This window comes from Microcebus murinus, chromosome 1 (genome assembly GCF_040939455.1).
Source record: "Microcebus murinus isolate Inina chromosome 1, M.murinus_Inina_mat1.0, whole genome shotgun sequence".
Classification (NCBI taxonomy): Eukaryota; Metazoa; Chordata; class Mammalia; order Primates; family Cheirogaleidae; genus Microcebus; species Microcebus murinus.
The window spans coordinates 89,410,756-89,432,329 of NC_134104.1; the positions used below are offsets into that span (position 1 = coordinate 89,410,756).

Here is a 21,574-nt window from a genome sequence, read left to right on the forward strand (position 1 = left end):
AAGGGAGCTCACAGTCAGTCCTGTGGTCACCAGCTGCTTGACAGGAGTCATCTTGTTTAACCTCTCTAACCTCCTGAAATCAGATAACAGCATCCCTGCTTTACATGGAGAAAACCAAGGCACAGCATGATTAAAATGCACAACTAGTTAAGTGGCAGAACCAAGATTTTCGTATTGGTCTGTAAACCAAAGTTTTCCTTATGTGGAGAATTATATAGAAGTATGCTGAGAATATGTACACAATCAACTGTTGAGAATTAGGAACCTGGGTTATTAAGAGATGTGAAAAGGATGTAAGATATAACCAATAGTTATCAAATATCTGTTATCCTTTAATACTCCCTACCTAAAAGAGGTCAGCACATGGTAAGTTCCTGAACAGTACATGATACTTAATAATGGCAAAATCTTACATATCAATTACTACTATTATTGTTATCACCTCATTAAATCCTCCCAACAATCCCGTAAGGCATGTAAGTTAAAAGTACCCCATTTTAGAAAAAAGAGGAATGAAGCTCAAGGAAGACAAGCTAACTTACCCAAGGACACAGAGCTGCAGCAGCGGTGTCAATTTTGAGTTCAAGAATTAAAATGGATCTCTTAAATACACATATTTTGAATGTTTTTTCTCTTACCTAACAGAACAGGAAGGTAGTTCCCTTTACTGAATTGAAATGCTCCAAAGGGATTTTAATAAACTCCTCAGTTCCTCAAACTCTTCCCTTTCTACTCCTACTGGGCTGTAAGCCACAAGAATCAAACGAGAAGCTTAAAAGGCAGAAGGCAAAGAAAAGTGAAAAGGGCTGCCCCAGATGGCCAGAGATGATCCAGGAAACAGGCAGAGGAGCCCCTGTACATGGATACATGTGAGCCCACGAATGAGTGCAGCGTGGAGTAACTGGCAGCTAGTCTGCTGGGGTGGCGAGAAACACTGAGTGAGCGGCCTAGACACAGAAAACGGGGCCAAGGGAGTCTGTGAAAGTCAGGCTCAAGCTGAATTTCTAACTGCTGCCAACATGTCTGACGGAGCTCCCAGGCTATTCCAGAAAGAGAAGATGTCTTAGGTAAAACTGAGCATGCAAGCAGTGACCAAAGAGAAGAAAATGGCCGGTGAATATAATGCAGCTACATGGACCAAAGGGCCAGGCAGGCCATGAGCCCAGAGTCCTCCCAGTGGGCTGGTGCTCACCTCTCCCCCAGCACCTGTGTCCTACAGCGCTGATCACAGAGCTGTCTCTCCACCCAGCTACAAGTCCCTCAAAAGCAACTGGCACACAGAAGCCTTTCAATAAATGTTGGTTAAATGAACAAATAAATAAAAAAGCAACCCCCCCCAATGAAGTTTATCTGCTTAGATTTGATGTCAGCCAAGAATATAAACATATTATCAAAATTTTTGTCTAGAACTCTGGTAAACAGTTGACATCCTAGTCTAAAATTTCAGATAATCTGTACCAAGTTAATTTTTATCTGTCATTCCTGATCCTCTTATTTTAAATAAGTGTGTTCCTGATCCTCTTATTTTAAATAAGTGTGATTGCACTTCAAGTATTTATAACACAAAGATCATACATCTTCAATATAAGTTCTACTTTCATGCCAAATGAAGTTGATTGGTTTTATTTTATTCATTACCAAGCAGGAGTACAAAACCATCAGCACTCACTTTCCTTTTCCATCTCCCTTTCTATTTTCTAATATTGTAAACAATATAAAAGAAAAGCAAGCTTTTTCTTCATGTAGGGTAGAGATGTGAAATATAAGCACTGTACCTTCCCTAATTGCTGCTATGGATGAAATTCCCTTCACCACCACCCAAGAACCATAAGAAAGCAAACATTAGAATAAATTCAAGGAGTAACAAAAGAGTTAGAGAAGCAAGTGATCAAACATTTTATTTTTATAGATGAAGTTAAGTTACTTGACTTATAAATGTGGCAGATATCCTATAAATACATACAACTCTTACGTACCTATAATAATTGAAAATTTCTAAATGGTGGCAGAATTGAATATATTATCCTAATCTCCTGACTTACTTTTCTGTCTTTTCAAATTCAGTGATTAAAACTGTGTTTGAAAGCACCAAACATTACTTTGCAACCTCATTTCTCTTTATATGTGTAAATGGCTAACACTAATGAAAGAGTATTTGACCTTTCCAGTGTTTCACTACCATTTATATTCTAAGACAATAAACCCTCTTAAGTTTAGGAGCAACTCCTTTCAGCACAGAGGATGGTTAGTTTTGTATCCAAATGGAAAAATAAATGACTGGTAATATTTCTAGGTTTCTAAAATTCATTTACATAATAACAAAGGATTATCCTGTGGAGTAGTTAGAGCTTGATAGTAGATATCCTCTCCTAAATCAGAAAAAGGTCCCTGAAAATTCCAATTGCTTTTCTCAAACAGTGCTTAATCAATGGTTAAGTCCAAGCACCCAATTTAATCAGCTTTGTAAGTGATCAAAGCTAAGGCTAACAAAAAGCCCCTAAACATTTTACATGTACACTCATTTATATCTAGACATCTTAAATTTCCCATTGGTGCTTAATATTTAACCCACACACTAACTCTGGGCAATGGGTAAGGCACAGACTGAGAGGAGAATGGTTAGATTCAAGTAACAAATCCAGTGTTGCTATAAAGGAGGATCAAAGTTGAAGGTATTGATACAACACCTGTCTTCTGTACTTCTGGGCATGAATCTTATAGAAAGGCTTATCCCAGGGTGATACAAGGAGACAGCTCCATAAATGGCAATCTATCCATTGGCTTTCTACATGCCAACACTTTTATACACTAAGAAAAAAAGCTGGGCTTCTACCTACACTTATGTAAGTCTTTAATCTGGCAAAAGAGGCACAACTAGGGCATATATAAACCAAATCAACTTTTATTACCTTACAAGACACACCTGGCTCTTTATAGGTACTACTTTCCAGTGATCTGCAACCACTGAGGGTTGGAGTGGAGGATGGAAACACCTACAGTCTCTGTGTTATCTCTTTGATCCAACTACTTCAGTGAATTATGTAACACTCCAGTTGGGGGACAATGCAATCATTTATTAAGAAATTCTAAATTAAGAAGGAAGCCCAGCAAGGTTAAGAAAAACATCTTAAGAACTGCAACCCCAACATCTTAAGGTCCAACCTCAGGATGGACCTTCAGTTAGCTGGCTTCAGCTTCATCTTACCATACCCCAGCTGCCCCAACTAGAGAACCCCATGGGCACAGAGAATCTCCTCCTCTCCCATTAGAGAGGGCTGAGCTTCTCAAGATACTGCAGAGAGCCATGAGGCCTCTTCTCAAAGCAGGGCATATGAAAAATGTAGGACTAGGCACTGATGCTGAAGGTCAAATACCAAACTGATCGATTTGATGTAATAATCAAAGGTGACAATAACAACTCCTACAATTTGTATATCATTTAATATTTTATAAATGCTTAGCACAGAACTTGACTCATTGTAATACTCTGAAGATATTCTAGGCAATGGGTAAAGTACAGATAGAAGGGAGAATGGTTAAATCCAGATAATAAATCCAGTTAACATAAGCAACTCCAATCTAACATAAGCAACATTATAGTCCTAAATTCAAGATGCAGAATTCTCAGGTATGGTTAAATAACAGAACCTAAGGTCAGCTAAGTAGGTGACAAGATTCATATCCAAGTACTCTGACTGGAAATGTCGTGCCACTTCTAGTAACAATATTTATGATCATTACAACTTCAAAATTATTGTAGTTACTAGACCTGCTGCTAGGTATTATTTAATGTGCTAATAAAGCAGCACAAAAATTACTGTACACCTTTTAAAAGAAATTTGAGCACTGTACTTCAAAATAATTGGTCTTCTTTGTGTCTATGAGTTTTATATTTTACTTTTAAAAACACTTCCCCAGTCTGCCAATGGATTCCTTATCATGAGAAAGAATTAAGCATCCATTCTGACAAAACTCATATAATGCCTATCACAGATCAAAATGAACATATTATAAGTCCAAGTTTGTGAACCTGATGGGTTTCAAAGAACATATAGGAATACAAGATTCACCTAACCTAGGTAAAGTTTTGTTATCCAACAGGTTAGGAAAAGGTTTTACTTTAAAAAGTTAATACATAATGATAAATATGGGTTACTAATTTACAAAGATAGACGATAATAACTGTGTAGTAAATCAAATGCAGTGTAATGGACAAAATTTAACAATGATTCAGAAGTCATTTCTGTATGTGACACTGTCTCAATATTATTATGAAAATCAACTCATTTTTGTCTAGAAGTAAAGAATAGCATTCTAGCCAATGAAATGCTACATATCAGTGAGTGTGCCACGCTGTTTTGGTAACGATTGCTTTTGGAAACTTACTTATATTCTCACTTGATCATCTTTTTAAGGAACAATATGAACAGTAGAGGAGAATCACCTAATTTTAGATTAGAAAAGAACCTCAGAGATCCTCAAACATTTTCCTTTCTCCTCTGCCCTCCACAAGTTAAAAATGGCTCCAGCCAGCCAGCTAAATTTGATAAATGCCTATTATGTGCTGGGCACCTTTCAAGGAGCTGGAAATCCACTGATGAAAAGTCACACAAAATCCCTGCCTTTATGTGGAGTTTAAATGCTGAAAGGAAGACAGACAATATCAAGTAAACAAACCAGTGATACCCCCAAATAAATAAAATCACAGAGCAAGCTGGAGGCAGACCCCACCTGGGCCTACATTTCTTACTGCTAATTCTGTGTTCTGTGATATCACAATGCCAGGATCATAGAAAGAAAGGAAAGAAATCAAAAAGAAAGTGCAGAACAAGGAAAAGGCTCAGAAAGAGGAAACTTGCACAATACTTTGCGGGGAGGGGACACCCTTGGTACATTAATTTAGCATTGCCAACCTTATCTGTAATCGCTCTTCAGACAAAATAAACCATAAAATAAAAAATAAAATTGCTGCAAATCCACTGATAATGAAAACTAAATGGTACCTAAGTACTATGCTCTTTTCCACAGCACCTTTCCCAACCCCCATGTACACACTCTGTACATTGTGGAACATTTTCCTAACTTCCTATAGAAAATCAATTCCTCCAAAAGACTTAAACTCTTCAAAGAGAATCTAGTTTTCATTATTGGCTGCCAAATGGGTCCAATTTTTTGTGAGGGCATAGAACAATTCCCCATGCTCCTTTCTGTTCATCATTTTCACAATGTTGAAGGTGAAACAAAGCAGTGGTTTAATCCCAGGTTGTAATTACCAAAAGGAAGCAGTTGAGGATAATTTTGAAGCTCAGCTGCCTTGGCTCTGCAAAATGAGGGGGGAAAGTATTCCATGGCCTCCACCTAGCAGGCCCCATTATTTCTCCACAGGGGCTTCTGCTTTCTGGCCAACTCTGGTCCCCACTGGAGAACGACCAACCAAATCAAAATTTAAATGTATTTTTCAATATATTTCTTGTCTCTCCCTGGCCAAGGGAAATGGAATATATATAATTTCAACAGGTACTGACCCATTAACTAATTCCCAAAACGATGGAATGAGGCAAAGTGTGTACCTCTGCTATAATAACAAAACTACTTATTTTGACTACTATCCAAAGTTTTAGGATTACAACAGTTAATCTGGAAAAATAATGGTGGTCCCAAATGACAAAACATTAGCTTTAATGTTTCAACTTTTTCTTTTCATATGCTTTTTTAATCTTTGGGTCAATATGAAGTTTTTCCTATATCATTTGAAAAATATATCATAAATTACCATGGAAGCATGGAAAATAAAATTCTTAAGCAGCTACTGAAGAAATTTTCATTAATATATACATAAATTATTCAGAAAGTTAATGATGAGGTTAAAAAAAAAGAGAACCACAGCCAGTATACAATGGAAGGAAAAATTTGCTTCATACCATGTGATTTCAGTATATATTTAGGAAGGCAAGCTCTGCCAAACTTTCACTGGAATTGCTGTAACAGAGTCTTTTTCATTGTAATTGCTACCATTTATCAAATGCCTACACCTCACATAACATCTCTCTTAATTCTTCCCTCTACCACATCAAGTAGGTATTCACATATGTGGTGAAATAATTTATAAAAGTTACATACAAAGTAGCCAGAGTGGAATTTGAAGGAAGGACTCTCCAGGTAATGTCCATGTTCTCCCCCATTGTATTACCTGCCTGGTTTTTCCTCAGTTTCAACTCTAATCACACTCACAAATGCTTTTATATAATGGAGATGATGATGACCTTGTAAATTAAGTTCCCTCTTAACTAACTCCACTTTCTTCACAGTTGAAAAAAAAAACTTAGCCTAAATTTTCTCTGCACCTGCTTTCAGCTATTTATTATACAACAAATTTGTTATAATCAAGAATTTCTCCATTCCCTCAGTGTAGAGTTACTAATGTAACATCTTTAAGTGTTCACTTGCCTCCCTCTTCAATTTTCTTATAAGAACAGACCATCCATACATGAGTAGCTGGTGTTTTAAAATGGGAGACATGTAAGTATGCACACCACACATCTATATTCACACGACCAGAAAGCAACACACCCATAAGGACAGGCTCTGCCACTGACTTCAAGAGTGTGTTGTAGTAAGAAAGGTCAGTATAAACAGAAATGCCTGGGTTGCAATCCTGGTTCTAGTTGGGGCCTCAGCTTCCTCATATGTAAAGACAGGATGATGAAAACTGGAGACATAAATCATTTAGCACAGTGTACAGTATACACAGTAGTTACTATCACCATCTCCACCACCAATAAATCCAGAGCAGGTGTAGCCATTTTTCCCAGCTCCCCCAGAGTTTGCTGATTCTTAATTGGGACAAGTTACAAACCATCCTTTTAAAGTGTCCAATTTAGTAGTTTTTAGTACATTCACAGAGTTAAGTGAGCACCACCACTATCTACTTTCAGAACATTTTCGTCACCTCAAAGAAACACCACACCCATTAATAGTCACTACCCATTACTCCCTCTCCCAGCCCCTGGCAACCACTAATCTATGTCAGTTTCTATGGATCTGCCTACAGTGGACATTTTATATAAATGGGATGATACAATACATGGCTTTTGTGTCTGGCTTCTTTCACTCAACATATAAAGAAAAGTTCATCCACATTTTAGCATATATCATTACTTCACTCCATTTTATGGATGAATAATATTCAATTGTATGGATATATCACACTGTATTTATCCATTCATAATTGATGGATATTTGGCTTGTTCCCACTTTGGGGCCATTATGAGTAATGCTGCTATGAACATTCATGTACAAGTTTTTGTGTGGCAATATTTTCATTTCTCTTTGTGTACACTTAGGAATGTAACTGCTATGTCATATGGTAACTCTGTATTTAACCATTTGAGGAACAGCCAGACTGTTTTCCAAAACAGCTATACTATTTTACATTACAACATACAGTGTAGGAATGTTCCAATTTTCCCATATCCTTGCCAATACTTGTTATTAATATTATCTGTCTTTTTGACTATAGGCATCCTAGTGTGTATAAAGCATACCACAGTGAGGTTTTGATTTGCATTTCTCTGATAGCTAATGAGACTGAGCATCTTTTCATGTGTTAATTGGCCACTTGTATATCTTCTTTAGAGAAATGTTTATTCAGATCCTTTGTTCATTTTTAAGCTGGGTTGTCTTTTATATTCTTGCATTTTAAGAGTTCTTTATACATTTTCAATACAAGTCTCTTCTAAGATATATTGATTTGTATATATTTTTTCCCACTTTTCAGTTTTTAGTGATATCCTTTGGGACATAAAAATTTTTAATTTGGATGTAGTCAAATTTATCTATTTTTTTCTTTTGTTTTCCCCTGCTTTTGGTGTCACATCTAAGAATTCATTGCCTAAGCCAAGGTCATAAAATTTTACTCCTAGAGTTTTATAGCTTTAGTTCTCACACTTATTATGTTTATAATCCATTTTGAATTAATTTTTTATATAACATAAGGTAGAGGTTCAACTTCATTCTTTTTGCATGTGGATTTCCAGTTGTTCCAGCACCATTTGTTGAAAAGATTATTCTTTCCTCCATTGAATTGTCTTACCACTCTCCTCTCTCTCTTTTAAATACACATTCAGAGCATTTCATTTTTCCCAGGTATGGATCAGTCTGATCTTGTTATTTTCCAGCTATTATGCATTATATTACTCAACTTGAACCTGCAAATCTTTGAAGCAATATATAAACCTCTCCTACACTTATTTTATTGACGCTTGGATGCTCATAATACATTTAAAAACATTTATCAAGTACCTACTATGTGCCAGGCAGTATTCTAGATGCTAAGACACAATTCCTAGGAGGCAATATGAGTTCTTTTGAGTAATTATGAAATGCATTGTGTTCCATGACAGACATAGGGGAAAAGTGCCAAAGATGCTGAAAGAACAGAACCACTATTTCTGCACTATAGGTTCTAAAACAGTCACACTGAGGAGGAGCATTTGACCAGAAAGAATAACTGAACTGTCAGACAAAGAAGGGCTCTAGAATATTCCAGACAGTGAGAAATTATGGGCACAAAAGCATGCAGTTGTAAAGAGGGCCCAAACTACTTAGGGAACAGAAGTTTAACACGTTTGCAATGTGGGGCAACAGGTAAACATGCCCCTTAAAAGGTGAGCAGGACTGAGTGTTAGGAATTCTCGTACACCACACTACAGAACTTTAACTCTACTTGTGTACAATTCTACATCTGAACAAGAAAGCTATGTGTATTTCAGAAAGAGGACTGTGGGAATAAGATGCAGAATTAACCAGCATAGGGACAACTCATGCTGAGCACTTCTCAAATATGTCTAACCTGGAGGAGGATTTTTTAAAATTTTGTGATTCATTCTTTCCACAACTGCATAACAATAATGTATTTTGCTCCTTAGATCTCTTGATGATGAAAAGTCTTCTAAGACATTTTTTTTGGTTCCACCCTCATTTCTTTGAAATATATGTAATGCCTGCCTTAAAGATGTTACACAGGCATCCTACTGCCTTCTCAATGAAATTTTCTTCCTATTCACTATCTGTTTTTCTCAGACACTGTACTGTAACATATCATTAAAGATATAATACTATCACTGAAGGTCGTTTAACTGTGGGCCCATCTTCTGGTCAAGGAGCCCAACTGAAATAGATTTATACACATGCATTATGGTCTGCTTCTTATAAATTATAAAAATAATTCAGAATCCAAATTATTCTACTTTTACTATTCTTCCAGTATCTTCTAGCATATTCTACTGTAACTATCAGCAGGGAAAAGTGTCACTATGTTTCTACCATCAGTTGTACAGTTGTATGAAAGTGAGTTTACAGCTCTGCCTTTACCCTTTCTACTTGGATTTTCCATAGACGTTTCTCAGAATCATTCATATATATATATATATATATATATATATATATATATATATATATATATATAAAATCTCCTGGTTTAAAAAATTCTCCATTTTTCCTAGGACTTCTAATACGTGTTTTGAATTTAAGATAATCACAGCAACACCACTAGCAAGGAAAAGCACACTGCAACTTCTCTCCATTTTAGAATGTTCAATTTTTAACTGGTATTCCTTCAATGGACCTTTATCATAAAAGGAGGTGTTATTTTTGCCATCACAATGGTGAGAACTGTACTCTGTTCAATGGAATGAAACACTTCCTCAAAATAAATGAGCACGAGACATAATGGAATTCTACATTTCTTGTTCTTTTCTGTTAATTGACTGGTGACGTGAATGTGATCCATCATCTTGTGTCCCTGCTGGAAGAGCCTGTTCTATACCCTTTTCTCCCTCTAGTGATTCTTATTTACAAAGACTTGTGTAAAACAAGTAATTTATTTGCAATAGCGGGAAAACTGGCCAACAATCTATGTGCAAAAAAAAAAAAAAAGTCAAATTGGCTCACATAAAAGTAGGAATGGAAAAAATGAAATTATAGTGGTTGCAATATGCCTTACACAGTGAAGAAATGGATAAGTTTTTACATGAGAGAAAGATAAATCTTTGATTCCTGCCTGCACTTCAGCAATTTTCCTTTGTAGCTGCCAATTTTTTCACCCTAGCAAAATCATTAAAATCTGAAAATTACAGACTTTTTAAGCCACTTTAAAAGCAGAGGCAGAGAAACAGAGAAAGAATAGGAAGAAAGAAAAAAATATCTGGAAGGATATAATCCAGAAAATGTTAGCACAGTGATTATCATCTCTGAGTATTAAAATTATAAATAAATTTCTTTTTATATTTTTGGTTTTTTCCCAATGATTATGCTCTTATGCTCAGTAAAAAAAAAAAAAAAGAACAAAGAGGCAGAAAGAAAGAAAAAACAGTTGGTTAGCGAGGTATTTGGAAAGGCAGTTATGCAGGAAGAAACAGATATGTACATTGTGCTGAGGCTAGGACAAAAACCAAAGTACACAGAGACATCCACTATAGTGCACACACCTGAAACATTTTATATCTTATTCAAGTATAGGAAATATAACTTAATCTTTTAAAACTTTTTTACCCTTCAAATACATCCCTGAGATTCCCACTAATCAGTTTACTTCAGAGAAAACCAAAGTTCAGAGAAACTTAAGTACACTCAAGCTCTCTCATCATGCTTAGTAATTCACCAAGCCCAAGTTGTGCCACATAATGGAGAAATGGACTCCTACAACAGAAAGCAGGCCCTATGTACGTAAACAATGTTACCTTTGATATTTTAACTAATCAGGTCTACAAAACTTTTTCTAAATCTGGCATATTGTGGTACAGATGGAAGGAAATCTCTAATGCAGGAGACTCCATGAAGGAATCACAACCCAATGATCAAACATGAAACCCAACTTGGCAGAGGACACACTGGTAGCCCTTTTGTGTTTCCCTTTCTCTGACTCGCTAGCACATCAAGTGGCAAGACACAGGAAGTACATGTGATACTACAAAAATGATTGCAACCCTAGCATTACTTTAACTAAATTAACTCCTGGAATAAGTTTCTGAAGCCTCAAACTATATTCTGTTAAAATAAGGATAGTGTACATAGTGAGTGAGGAAGTCCATCAAATGGATTACCTGTGAGATATAGCCTGGAGGCACATGGATGGGAGGAATGGATCCATTGGGTGACATCATGGGAACTTCAGCAGGTCCTAGAAGAGGTAAGAGTAAGACATTAATAGCTGAAGAAACAAACATCATTCAAAATAATCATTAGTCTTTTAAATGTACTATCAAAACTGAAGGTAATTAATCACTTTGACTATTTTGTGTTCAAGAACGGGTATATACTGCCTTAAAGCCAGACCTGAAACCATGAAAAGGAATTCTCTGGCTGTAAAACTCAAGGAAAACAAACAACACACAAACAAACAAAAAACCCAAATTATAAGCATCTTTATAAATATTTAATGAATCCCAAAGCCTCAAGTTCCAGAAACCAAGACTGTTGGGTTAAGAGTAGTCTAAAAAGGCAAAAAGGTTCTTTACCTTTTGGCCTTGAAGATTATGTATTAGTAATAAATGTTTAAACAAATCAATTTTGAAATGAGTTTATCTATTCTGGTTTTAAATGATCCTATAGACTTTGGGTTTATAATTTTCAGTTAGATTATTATTTTCAATAAATTACTGTAACACGCCATTAATTTGAAATAGAAGAAATCTTTAAAATGCTGCAAATAAATTTGGTCTGTCTCTTATAAGGCAGAGGAAAAAATAGATCACATTTTTAAATAGGAATATTCGTATTTACTTGGATTATTTCAAAGTAAAGTATTAAATTAACAAGAGGTTAATTTCAAAATATTAAGTTTAATGAATGTTAATTACATGTCTAAAACAAACAATGAGTGACAAGGTTAACACTCAGTTACCTAAGTCATAGTTTTGAGTTTACGTTTAAATACAAAGAAACTGATTGTCATAACATCAAACTCAGCTTCTGACACCCTTCCAAAGATCTTACGATTAAATGGTTTCCCTATAAGTGCAAGAACCTCACGGTCACTGGTTTGGGCTGCCCTATTCAGCATCCCGCCTCCCAGATGTCAATCCAAAGCTATGGGTTTCTAGTGTGAGATGAGACTTCCTGGCACCAAGAGCCTTGTATTGTTTATTTGCTTTTTCCTAATGTGTGCTATGCTGCGGGCAACGAAAATTGCTCAGCTGGAACAAAAAGCAACAGAAATACGACACTTCATTTGGCAAAAGGAAACAGATTCTGCCACCCAGGGCTGCATTTGCATGTCAGTACAATGCACCTTTCACTTTGCAGTGCAATCAGTGTTGACTACTTCACAGAAGAAGATGCAGTGGTGGGAAGAGGAATGGGCACACTGGCATGCCCATAAACAAGGTCTGCATGTGCAGAAAAAATATATAGGCACAGGGCACGAAAGTTATATAATATTCATATAACATTCCAAATGACCAGAGTTCACAGCAACTTCGTCAACAAGATACCAAATCACTAAACTATCTGATTAACTCCATACCTATACAAAACCATAGCAGTCTCTCATGTACTAACACTGGTAATAATTTAAAGCAAGAGAAGAGAATAGCAAAAAATTGGATCATGTAATGATCCAATTTTATTTTTAAGTATAATTTAAATTAGTACATCCACGAATCACTTAAGACACTGGTTTCCAAATCTATCTTTCTCAGCTTTAGCACTTTTGCCATAGCCATCAAGACAGTTAGGTATTTACCTAATATTTTTATTTGAATTGACTCACTTAAAAATAAATCATAGACAATGATTTCAGCCTCATCCTGAGCATTATCTGTGAAATCCAAGGGTCAACAGCTCTGCGCTATAGAGCAGATGTTAGGAGTGTGGTCTCTGCCTGGTTTTATTCCCCAGCATACTACTTACTAACAGTGATTATGTGGCCTTGAACAATTCACTTAGCTTCTCTGAGCCTTATTTCTCGAGAGTTATAAATGAGAACAATTCTCACTTCATAGGTTCAATTTTTAAAGGTTAAATTTGGTAATATATGTAAAAGTGCTCACAGCAGTGCTTAGTGTGATAATCACTCATCAAAATATCAAAATGTTACCAATCATCATTATTGTTACAACAATTTTTATAATTTTATTGCTAGCTTTTTGTTTTTTCTTTTTTTGTTACAACTACATTTTAAGTACTAATTTTTTTTCATAGTACATGTCCATTTGACACATAAAATCAACAAGTACACACTACAATATCAACTTAAGGGGCAATCCCTTCTCATCAGGTAAAAATAAAATATTTCACAGTACAGAGTATGAACAGAAGTGCTATCACCTCAATAAAGTATTGCTTTTTAATCACCAAAATGTATACCATGCAAATAGTCTCTTAACCGCAGGCATGACCCCTAAAACTGTTAAAGTCATTTGTGTAAAATGCTTTAAAGAATGTAGAACAAGTACGTGATTTACAGCTAGAAAATGTTTTCTTCACAGCCTTGATTTCCAGAGTAGCCAAATGACTTTAACACGCTTGTTCTCCCTTTTGTCACTGTCATCAAAACCATTTCAAAGGACATTTCAAGATATACAGTAATGGCTTCCAAAACTCGACTTTGCCTTAGAACCCCCAAGGTTCCTCTCCTTCCTAAAATAAACCATTGCACGTATAGGCATTCAGGAGTTTAAAGCTTGGCAAAATAAAATCTCATTCACAATGGTAATATAAAAAAAATTACTGTCTTCCTAAACACTTATTTCCCAATCAGTGAGTTTAGCAGACTATCTCTGCTCAACTGTTTGTGTTTGAGAATGTCCTGACACTACCATAATCCTTCCTTAATTAAAACACAAATTTCTCTTCCTAAACTTTTAGGACTATGTGCCTCTTGATTTTTCAATCGATACTCTCATGACAAATAAGACTTAAAGGATACGGCCCTTAGAATTTGGTGGAATATGGTTTTATTCTTGTTCAAGCTGCCAATACTGGTTATATTGCAGGGTGGGGGAGCCACACAATATTCTCAAGCAAACCAACTTCCTCCTTGACTATACTGGAAAATCACTAAACTATTAAACTTTTTGAAACAAAAAAATAAATAAATAAATAAATAAATAAATAAATAAATAAATAAATAAAATAAACAAAAACCTCTTAAGGTATCTGGGACTCCCTTTAATTAAATGCAGTGGTTACATACAGGTAGGTAGGTCTATGAAGATATATGTACACGTAGACAAAATAAATGGCAAACAAAAGTACACATACACTTCCAAAATACTGTAAGTTTGGGTGCTTTTTTTTTTTGTACAAACTAAGAAGTTCATCTAGAGACCACATAAACTCTACAACAGACAGATGAAAAATGTCACATATACAATTTCTAGAACTGTAACTAGAATGTTTGCTAAGAGCCGAGAAACTCCATGAAAAACAAAAATGCCTTGGGAAATTTGATCACTTTCAGGTTTTAGGCTATGACTTTAGCAGTCAATAATTCCTTATTTTCATTGAACAAGATATGAGGCACAAACAAGAACTAAGATTGGTTTATAGTCATTAGGAAATTTCAAAACAATATGCAAGTACAAAATCTAGTATCTTAAAGGTCTGCTGACATTTGTTAAAGAATTGACTTTTTATTTACTTATAGCAAATCTTAAACCAAAAATATCAGAGTAGCTTAATTATACAATCGACAGTAATTAATGCAATGATTCTATGACTTTATTCTAACATCAAAGAGACAGAAGGAAAGCCCAGCAACACTGTATTTTTAGGACCACACAGGTCATGGAAAACTCTTGAGCTGGAAGGCCATTCTGCCTCACCTACTGCTCCTTCCCTGCTACCAGGGATCCTCCAGAGCTCAGACATCTCGATAAGCCTTGCACTGATGCTATCTTCAGAATATTCACCCATTCTGGGGGCAGATGGAACTAGATTGACTAGCTTAACGTAGAAATGAGGTTTGGAAATCTGAACATGGTGGAAACTGAGAATCCAGAGCATAAAACATTTTTTAAACAAGTCTTAGAAAAAGGCCAGCTATAAATAATTATACTATAATTTTAGACATTTTAAATGGTATTTTTTATAAGTTGAGTATTCACCATAAACAGGTAGTCAATAAACAGAAATTATTATTGTGTTTGTCTATAAACTGGTACTTAGGCATCCAAATGGCTATATTTCAACAATAGCCTTTAGCAGCAATAGATTACATTCTTACTTATAAAATTAAATATCACTTTGTTCAAAAGGATGTAAAAGGGCTGAGATCACAACATAGCAAGATAAAAGAAAATTAATAATAAAGAAAAGGTAAAATAATGATGTGATAAATCCGACATATACTATAGAAGTAACCCATGAGTCTTTCTAAATAGCTAAAGAAGAGAAATTCTTGCTAGCAAAAGTAATCATAAGGATAAGGCCACAGCTAGTAGGCAAGAAAACAATAATGGTGAAAGTAACTATAAGAACAAATTGTCTAAATAAAAGTATACTTAAACTGTTTCCCTTGGGTCTAAGATTGAATACAAAATGTGAGGTCTTCTGATGAATCTCATAAATGTCTAATAATGAATCTCCAATTATTCACAGTGACTCAAGACTCTTGCACAAAATAAGAGATTATATGTAGGCACTTTGGTCAGCCTTGACATTCTTTTTTTTTCCTCCCAATTATTCAACACTGATCAATCCCACAAGGGAATTAAAAGGGATGCAAAGAAAATAAAGCACAGACCCTAACCTCAAAGAAGACTGACTCTACTGCAGTGGCTCCTAAACTTTAATGTGCATCAGAAACACCTAGAGGTTTCTTAAAATACAGATTGCTAGGCCTCACTCACTTTGGAGCAAGGCCCAAGAATTACCATTTCTACTAAGTTCCCAGGTAAGGCCAGGTGCAGTGGCTCACACCTATAATCCTAGCACTACCAGAGGCTGAGGCCGAAGGATTGCTTGAGCTCAGGAGTTTGACATCAGCCTGAGCAAGAACAAGACCCCTGGCTCTACTAAAAATAAAAAAATTAGCCAGGCATCATGGCACATACCTGTATAGTCCCAGCTACTTAGAACCCTGAGGCAAGGAGGATCAACTGAGCCCAGGAGTTTGAGGTTGCAGTGAGCTACAATGATACCACTGAGTTCTACCCAGGGTGACAGAGCAAGACTCTGTCTCAAAAAGAAAAAGAAAGAAAAAGAAAAAGAAAAAAGAAAGTTCGCAGGTGGTATAGATGCTGCTGTCTATTGACCACCATGCTTTGATAACCTCTGACTTAGTTAAAAGAACCCACAGTTAACCTCTTACTCAATGGTGAAAGATTGAAGGCTTCCCCCCTAATAACAAGAATAAGAACAAGGATACCTGGTTTCACCACCACTACTCGACATTACACTGGAAGTTCTAGCCAAAACAATTAGGCAAGAAAAAGAAAGGCGTCCAAATTGGAAGAAGTAAAACTATATCCACAAATGACATGATACAATATATAGAAAATCCCAAAGATCCTACAAAAAATTACTAGAGCTAATTAACGAACTCAGTCAAATTTCAAATTATCATATCAATACACAAAAGTCAATTGTGTTTCTATACATTAGCAATGAACAATCAGAAAGAAAATTAAGAAAATAATTCCATTCACATCATCAAAAAGAATGAAATACCCAGGAATAAATTTAACCAACATAGAGAATGGCTTGTACACTGAAACTACAAAACATTGCTGAAAGAAATTAAAGAATACCTAAATAAATGGAACTAAAGAAGACCTAAATAAAGGTATGGAATGGATTATTATTGAAATGGCAATAATAATAAAAGTGATCTACAGACTCAATGTAATCCCTATCAAAATCCCAAGGACCCCAAATAGGCAAAAAGAATGAACCTGTACCACTAATCTATAAAAATTAAGTCAAAATGGATCATAGACCTAAATATAAAAGTATAAACAATACAACTTAGAAGAAAAAGGGTAAATCTTTATTGACACCATATTTGGCAACAGATTCTTATTAACAGATATGACACCAAAAGTATAAGAAACAAAAAAAATAAATAAACTGGACTTCATCAAAATTGAAAACTTTTATGCAAAGAAAATTACTAAGAAAGTGAAAAGACAGCCTATAGAATGGAAAAAATATTTTTGCATATCATAATATCTGACAAGGAACTTTTATCCAGAATATACAAAGAACTCTCACAACTCAATAAAAAGACAAACAACCAATTTAAAAATGGGCAAAGGACTTGAATAGACATTTCTCCAAAGAAGATATGTAAATAGTCTACACACACAAAAATAACATACTCAACATCATTAGTCATGAGGGAAATGCAAATCAAAACCACAATAAGGTACCACACCACACACCCTATGATGGCTGTTTAAAATCACACACAGAGAAACTAATAAGTGTTGACAAAATTGTGCAGAAATTAGAAACATGTAGACATGTAAAATGGTGCAGAATGTGGAAAATAGTTTGGCATTTCCTCAAAAAGTTAAACACAAAATTACCTTATGACCCACCAATTCTACTCCTAATTATATACCCAAAAGACTTGAAAACTGACACTAAAAACACAGGTACAGCCATGTTCATGGCAGCACTATTTACAACAGTCAAAAGGTGGAAGCAGCTGAAATGTGGTATATACAAACAATAGAATATCATGCAGTTATAAAAAGAAATGAAGTATTAATTAACATGCTACAATGTGGATGATGCCTGAAAACACTACATTAAGTAAAAAAAAGTGGGTCCAATGGTCACGCATTCTGTGATTCCATTCATGTAAAATATTAAGAATAAATAAATATACAGATTCATAACTCAGATTGGTGGTTGCCAAGGGCTGGAGCAAGGGTGTGTGTTGGGGCGGGGAGGACTACAGTATTGGGGAGAATTGCTCAACAGATAACGGCCTTTTGGGGGTGATGAAAATGTTTTGGAACTAGATAAAGGTAGTGGTTAAATAACTCTGTTTATGTGTAAGTGTACGAATGCTCATGAGTTAAAAGTTAATTTTATGTTTTATGTATTTCACATCTATAGAAAAAGAAATTTTTAAAAAAAAGAAAGACATAAGGACATAACCAAGGAAAGGTAAGAGGTAAAACTGGAATTTTTAATAAACTGCCAAAAAGTAACAGCATAAATCTCTTAGAGTACATCTTCATTCCATATACATTCATATTTGGAAGAAAGCTATTCCTGGAAGATGAGATGCATACAAAGTACCTGGCACAGCGCCTTGACAAACAGTATTTTAACAACTTTATCATTGTGCCACTAGAAGAAAAATACTGTATTATCAAAGAGGTTAATATAGTATAATCATTTACCACAGAGTCCAAATGAATTACATAGTTTCTTAAATGAGCAAGTTAGCTGTTTTGCTCTTCACATTTTTTCTAAAATATGTTCCCATATTGTGGCTTGCAAATGATATACTTCTTTTGAAAATGTAATTATCTTCAGGACAACTAGATTATGATTATTTAAAAAAAGAAAAAAAAATAAGGAAGGGTATCTGCTTTGCCATAGTTGTCTACTTTCCCCATCACTAACCCTAGCCCGACTCCCAAAATTACCTGTTATGTTTCCCCAATTTCTAGGAAACCTTAGAAAGTTGAGTGTGCCTAACTTTCTGAATGTTCTGAGACAGCTCTAAATCAAAGAACCACCCTTTTTCTTCTGAAAGTCGACCCTCTGTATCTCTCTGGCATTGGCTTTATTTCAAGAATTTCTAGTCTGAAAGAACCATCGTCCTTAAAAGTAGCAAGTGACCAAAACAAATTGCACAACGACTAAACCTCCCTGCTGAAATCTTCCTAAAGTAAACCATTACCAAGAACCAAAACTGAGTTGTGACAGAATTCATAAATAATGAGTCACCACCATCTTCTCACATAGCCATTTCAAATCACAAGAAAGCATTGAGTTAGTTAACAAATCTGTCTTGCCAATTTGAAATCCCAGTCTTTTCTTCCAAACATTCCTCTTTGAACTTGTTTTGTTACTAGTCTGTCATAAAGGCATCAGGAGTAGGAAGACTACATAAAATAAACTTTGTTTTCCCCCTGGAGACAGAGTCTTGCTCTGTCGCCCCATGAATAGTGTAGTACAGTGGTATCATTCTAGCTCACTGCAACCTCAAACTCATGGGCTCAAGCGATCCTCCTGCCTCAGCCTCCTGAGTAGCTGGGACTACAGGTACACACCATGAACTGGGCTAATTTTTCTATTTTTAAAAGAGATATGGTCTTGGTCTTGCTGGTCTCAAACTCCAGAGCTCAAGCAATCCTCCCACCTTGGCCTCCCAAAGGATTATGGGCATGAGCCACCACACCTGGCCATAAGACAAACTTCTTTAAGTCCTGATTTTCTTCAATTTCAATAAAATTGAGAGATCTATCCAATTATCTAATTTATTAAGTTGTTTTGAGGCTTAAGTGTTGAAAAACCTATATAATTACTGTGTAAATATATAATGCTATATTTTGTTAGCTAATGTTTTATTGAATTCAATAAATATTTATTATGCAAAATACTATGAGGATTAAAAGTCACACAGAGAATTTTATAATAGATACACAAACAACGACCTACTACAAAAAGCAATAGCAACTGTTTTATTAGTAACAAAGAGCTCTGGAGCTGAATAATAACCATTATCCTTGGGGTGAGTGCAGAGAGAATATTCAAAACTCTCAGAGACTAGCAATGAATGGTAAAGAAAGTTGGTGAAGCCATTCACAACAGGCATGATGACCTAACACAGTTTGTAAAAGAACTTGATTTAAATTCAGGGCTACAGAAATGCAAGCTCTAAGACTGTCAAGGATATCAGGTACCAGGAGAGAAGCCTAAAATACAACCTTCAACTCCAGTTTTTAGAACTCTTGGTTGTTGCTTTGTTCAGTTCAACAAACCTTTGTTGAACCCAATGTAGCTGCCAGAACTTGTGTAGGATGCCAAGGACACAATGACATTGAAGAGAACAAGCATTTCTGTTCTTAATTATGGGGAGAATGGCATGCAGAATGAGTAATGCACAGGTGCACAAGAACTGTGTGGGGGAGGAGGAGACCCAGCTTTGTGTCCTGATTTTGGCCTGGGGTTTCTGTGACAGACACTGCGTATCTCAGCATGGAGTCAGGCATGTAGCCCAGACAACTCGAGCAGCACGAGCATTTGGTGAGAGTCTAGTCTAGCAACAAAAATGATTAAAGAGTTAGGTAGAGGCCTAAGAGAAAAGGTCCAAGAAGTTGATATTTGGAAAAACAAAAAACAAACAGTGGGTTCACACATCCAGCCTGATGCGAACACTGGATATCCCAGGGTCTCAGGCCCCAGCTTGCTCTTCAAGGCAAACTTCATTACCATAACTAAATTAGAAACATAATTCACCTGGTCTCCAAATGAAAAACATTCAGCATCACCTTGTCAGTTAAACTTATTCAAATGAATACTAAGATTAAGTCTTTGTTTTGACATTTAATGTCAGGCAGATAATCCACGGATATGCTTATTTATACTCAAACCAGGACCCTATAACTTCAAAGCTCTGAAGAATGATACAAATATAATTCAAAACTACTTAGAAAGGGCTTCTGGTATTTTACAAAGAAAAGTCCCTGCATATGTCAACAGCAAAATTAAAAACTAAGCCATCAGGAAGGACATCAAGGGCTTCATTTCAAAGCCTTTAAAAGCAAATTATCCCAGCATCTTTTCTCTTAGGCCCATAAGGGCATCAGAGAGCCCCCTCACACTTCCTCATACAGAGTAAAGAGGACTCATTAATTTCACCTAATAACAAATGCAGGAGGGAGTTCCCAGGAAAGATGAATAGGAATAGGTAAGCATAACTGGTACCCTCCAGATACCAGATACCAGTATACCAGGATACTACTGGTACCCTCCAGAGAGTCTTGTTCAGGGTAAAAATTTCCCTACATTACCCTTACTAGAACAGGACTATGTAAACTTCATTTTAAATGCCCTGAGGTAAAATGCAGACTGATGGCATTAAAGAATAATATTAAAATATACTAATTTTGTAGGGAAAATAATCAGAAAGGAAGATTGTTCATTAAAAGAGAATGCAGGGAGAGCAACTAAGGTCTGCAGCAGCAGAACGGGCAGAATTCACTCACTGTGGCTCTCAGTATTTTAACGGGGTTGTCTGCCATTCTCTCCCCAGCTTTCTCTGCTCTCAGGAGGAGTCATGAAAGGGACAGGGATGAATAAAACCTTGTCAATTCTTCCTGTCAGGCCCCCACTCCCACCCCATTTGCCTGACCACAAGACACTCTTCTCCCAGAACAGGCAGACGAGTGAGCAAAAGATAGGACAGCAAGTTTTCATGACGATTCCGTGAAGAATTCATGGGCAAATACACACTTGCTGTTTTATTTGTGTTCAGCTTTACAATTCCAAGGTCATGCTCTAGGCAGGGCAAGTTTGCAAATAGTACTGGAATTATTAACCAGACAACAAAATGTGATTGCATTCTTCACAAGCTCTGTTTTACATTATTCATCTGTTACAAATG

General features: G+C 35.8%; 1 protein-coding gene across 2 annotated transcripts in view; it reads right to left on the reverse strand.

The window, feature by feature from the left end:
• Positions 1 to 21,574, reverse strand: part of FNDC3B (fibronectin type III domain containing 3B) — a 329,131-nt gene that overhangs the window by 152,279 nt on the left and 155,278 nt on the right. For both annotated transcript variants that reach the window (XM_012736403.2, XM_012736402.3), the window contains exon 4: positions 11,103 to 11,179. In XM_012736403.2, the coding sequence (XP_012591857.1) occupies positions 11,103 to 11,179 (77 nt within the window). The remainder of the gene's footprint in view (positions 1 to 11,102; positions 11,180 to 21,574) is intronic.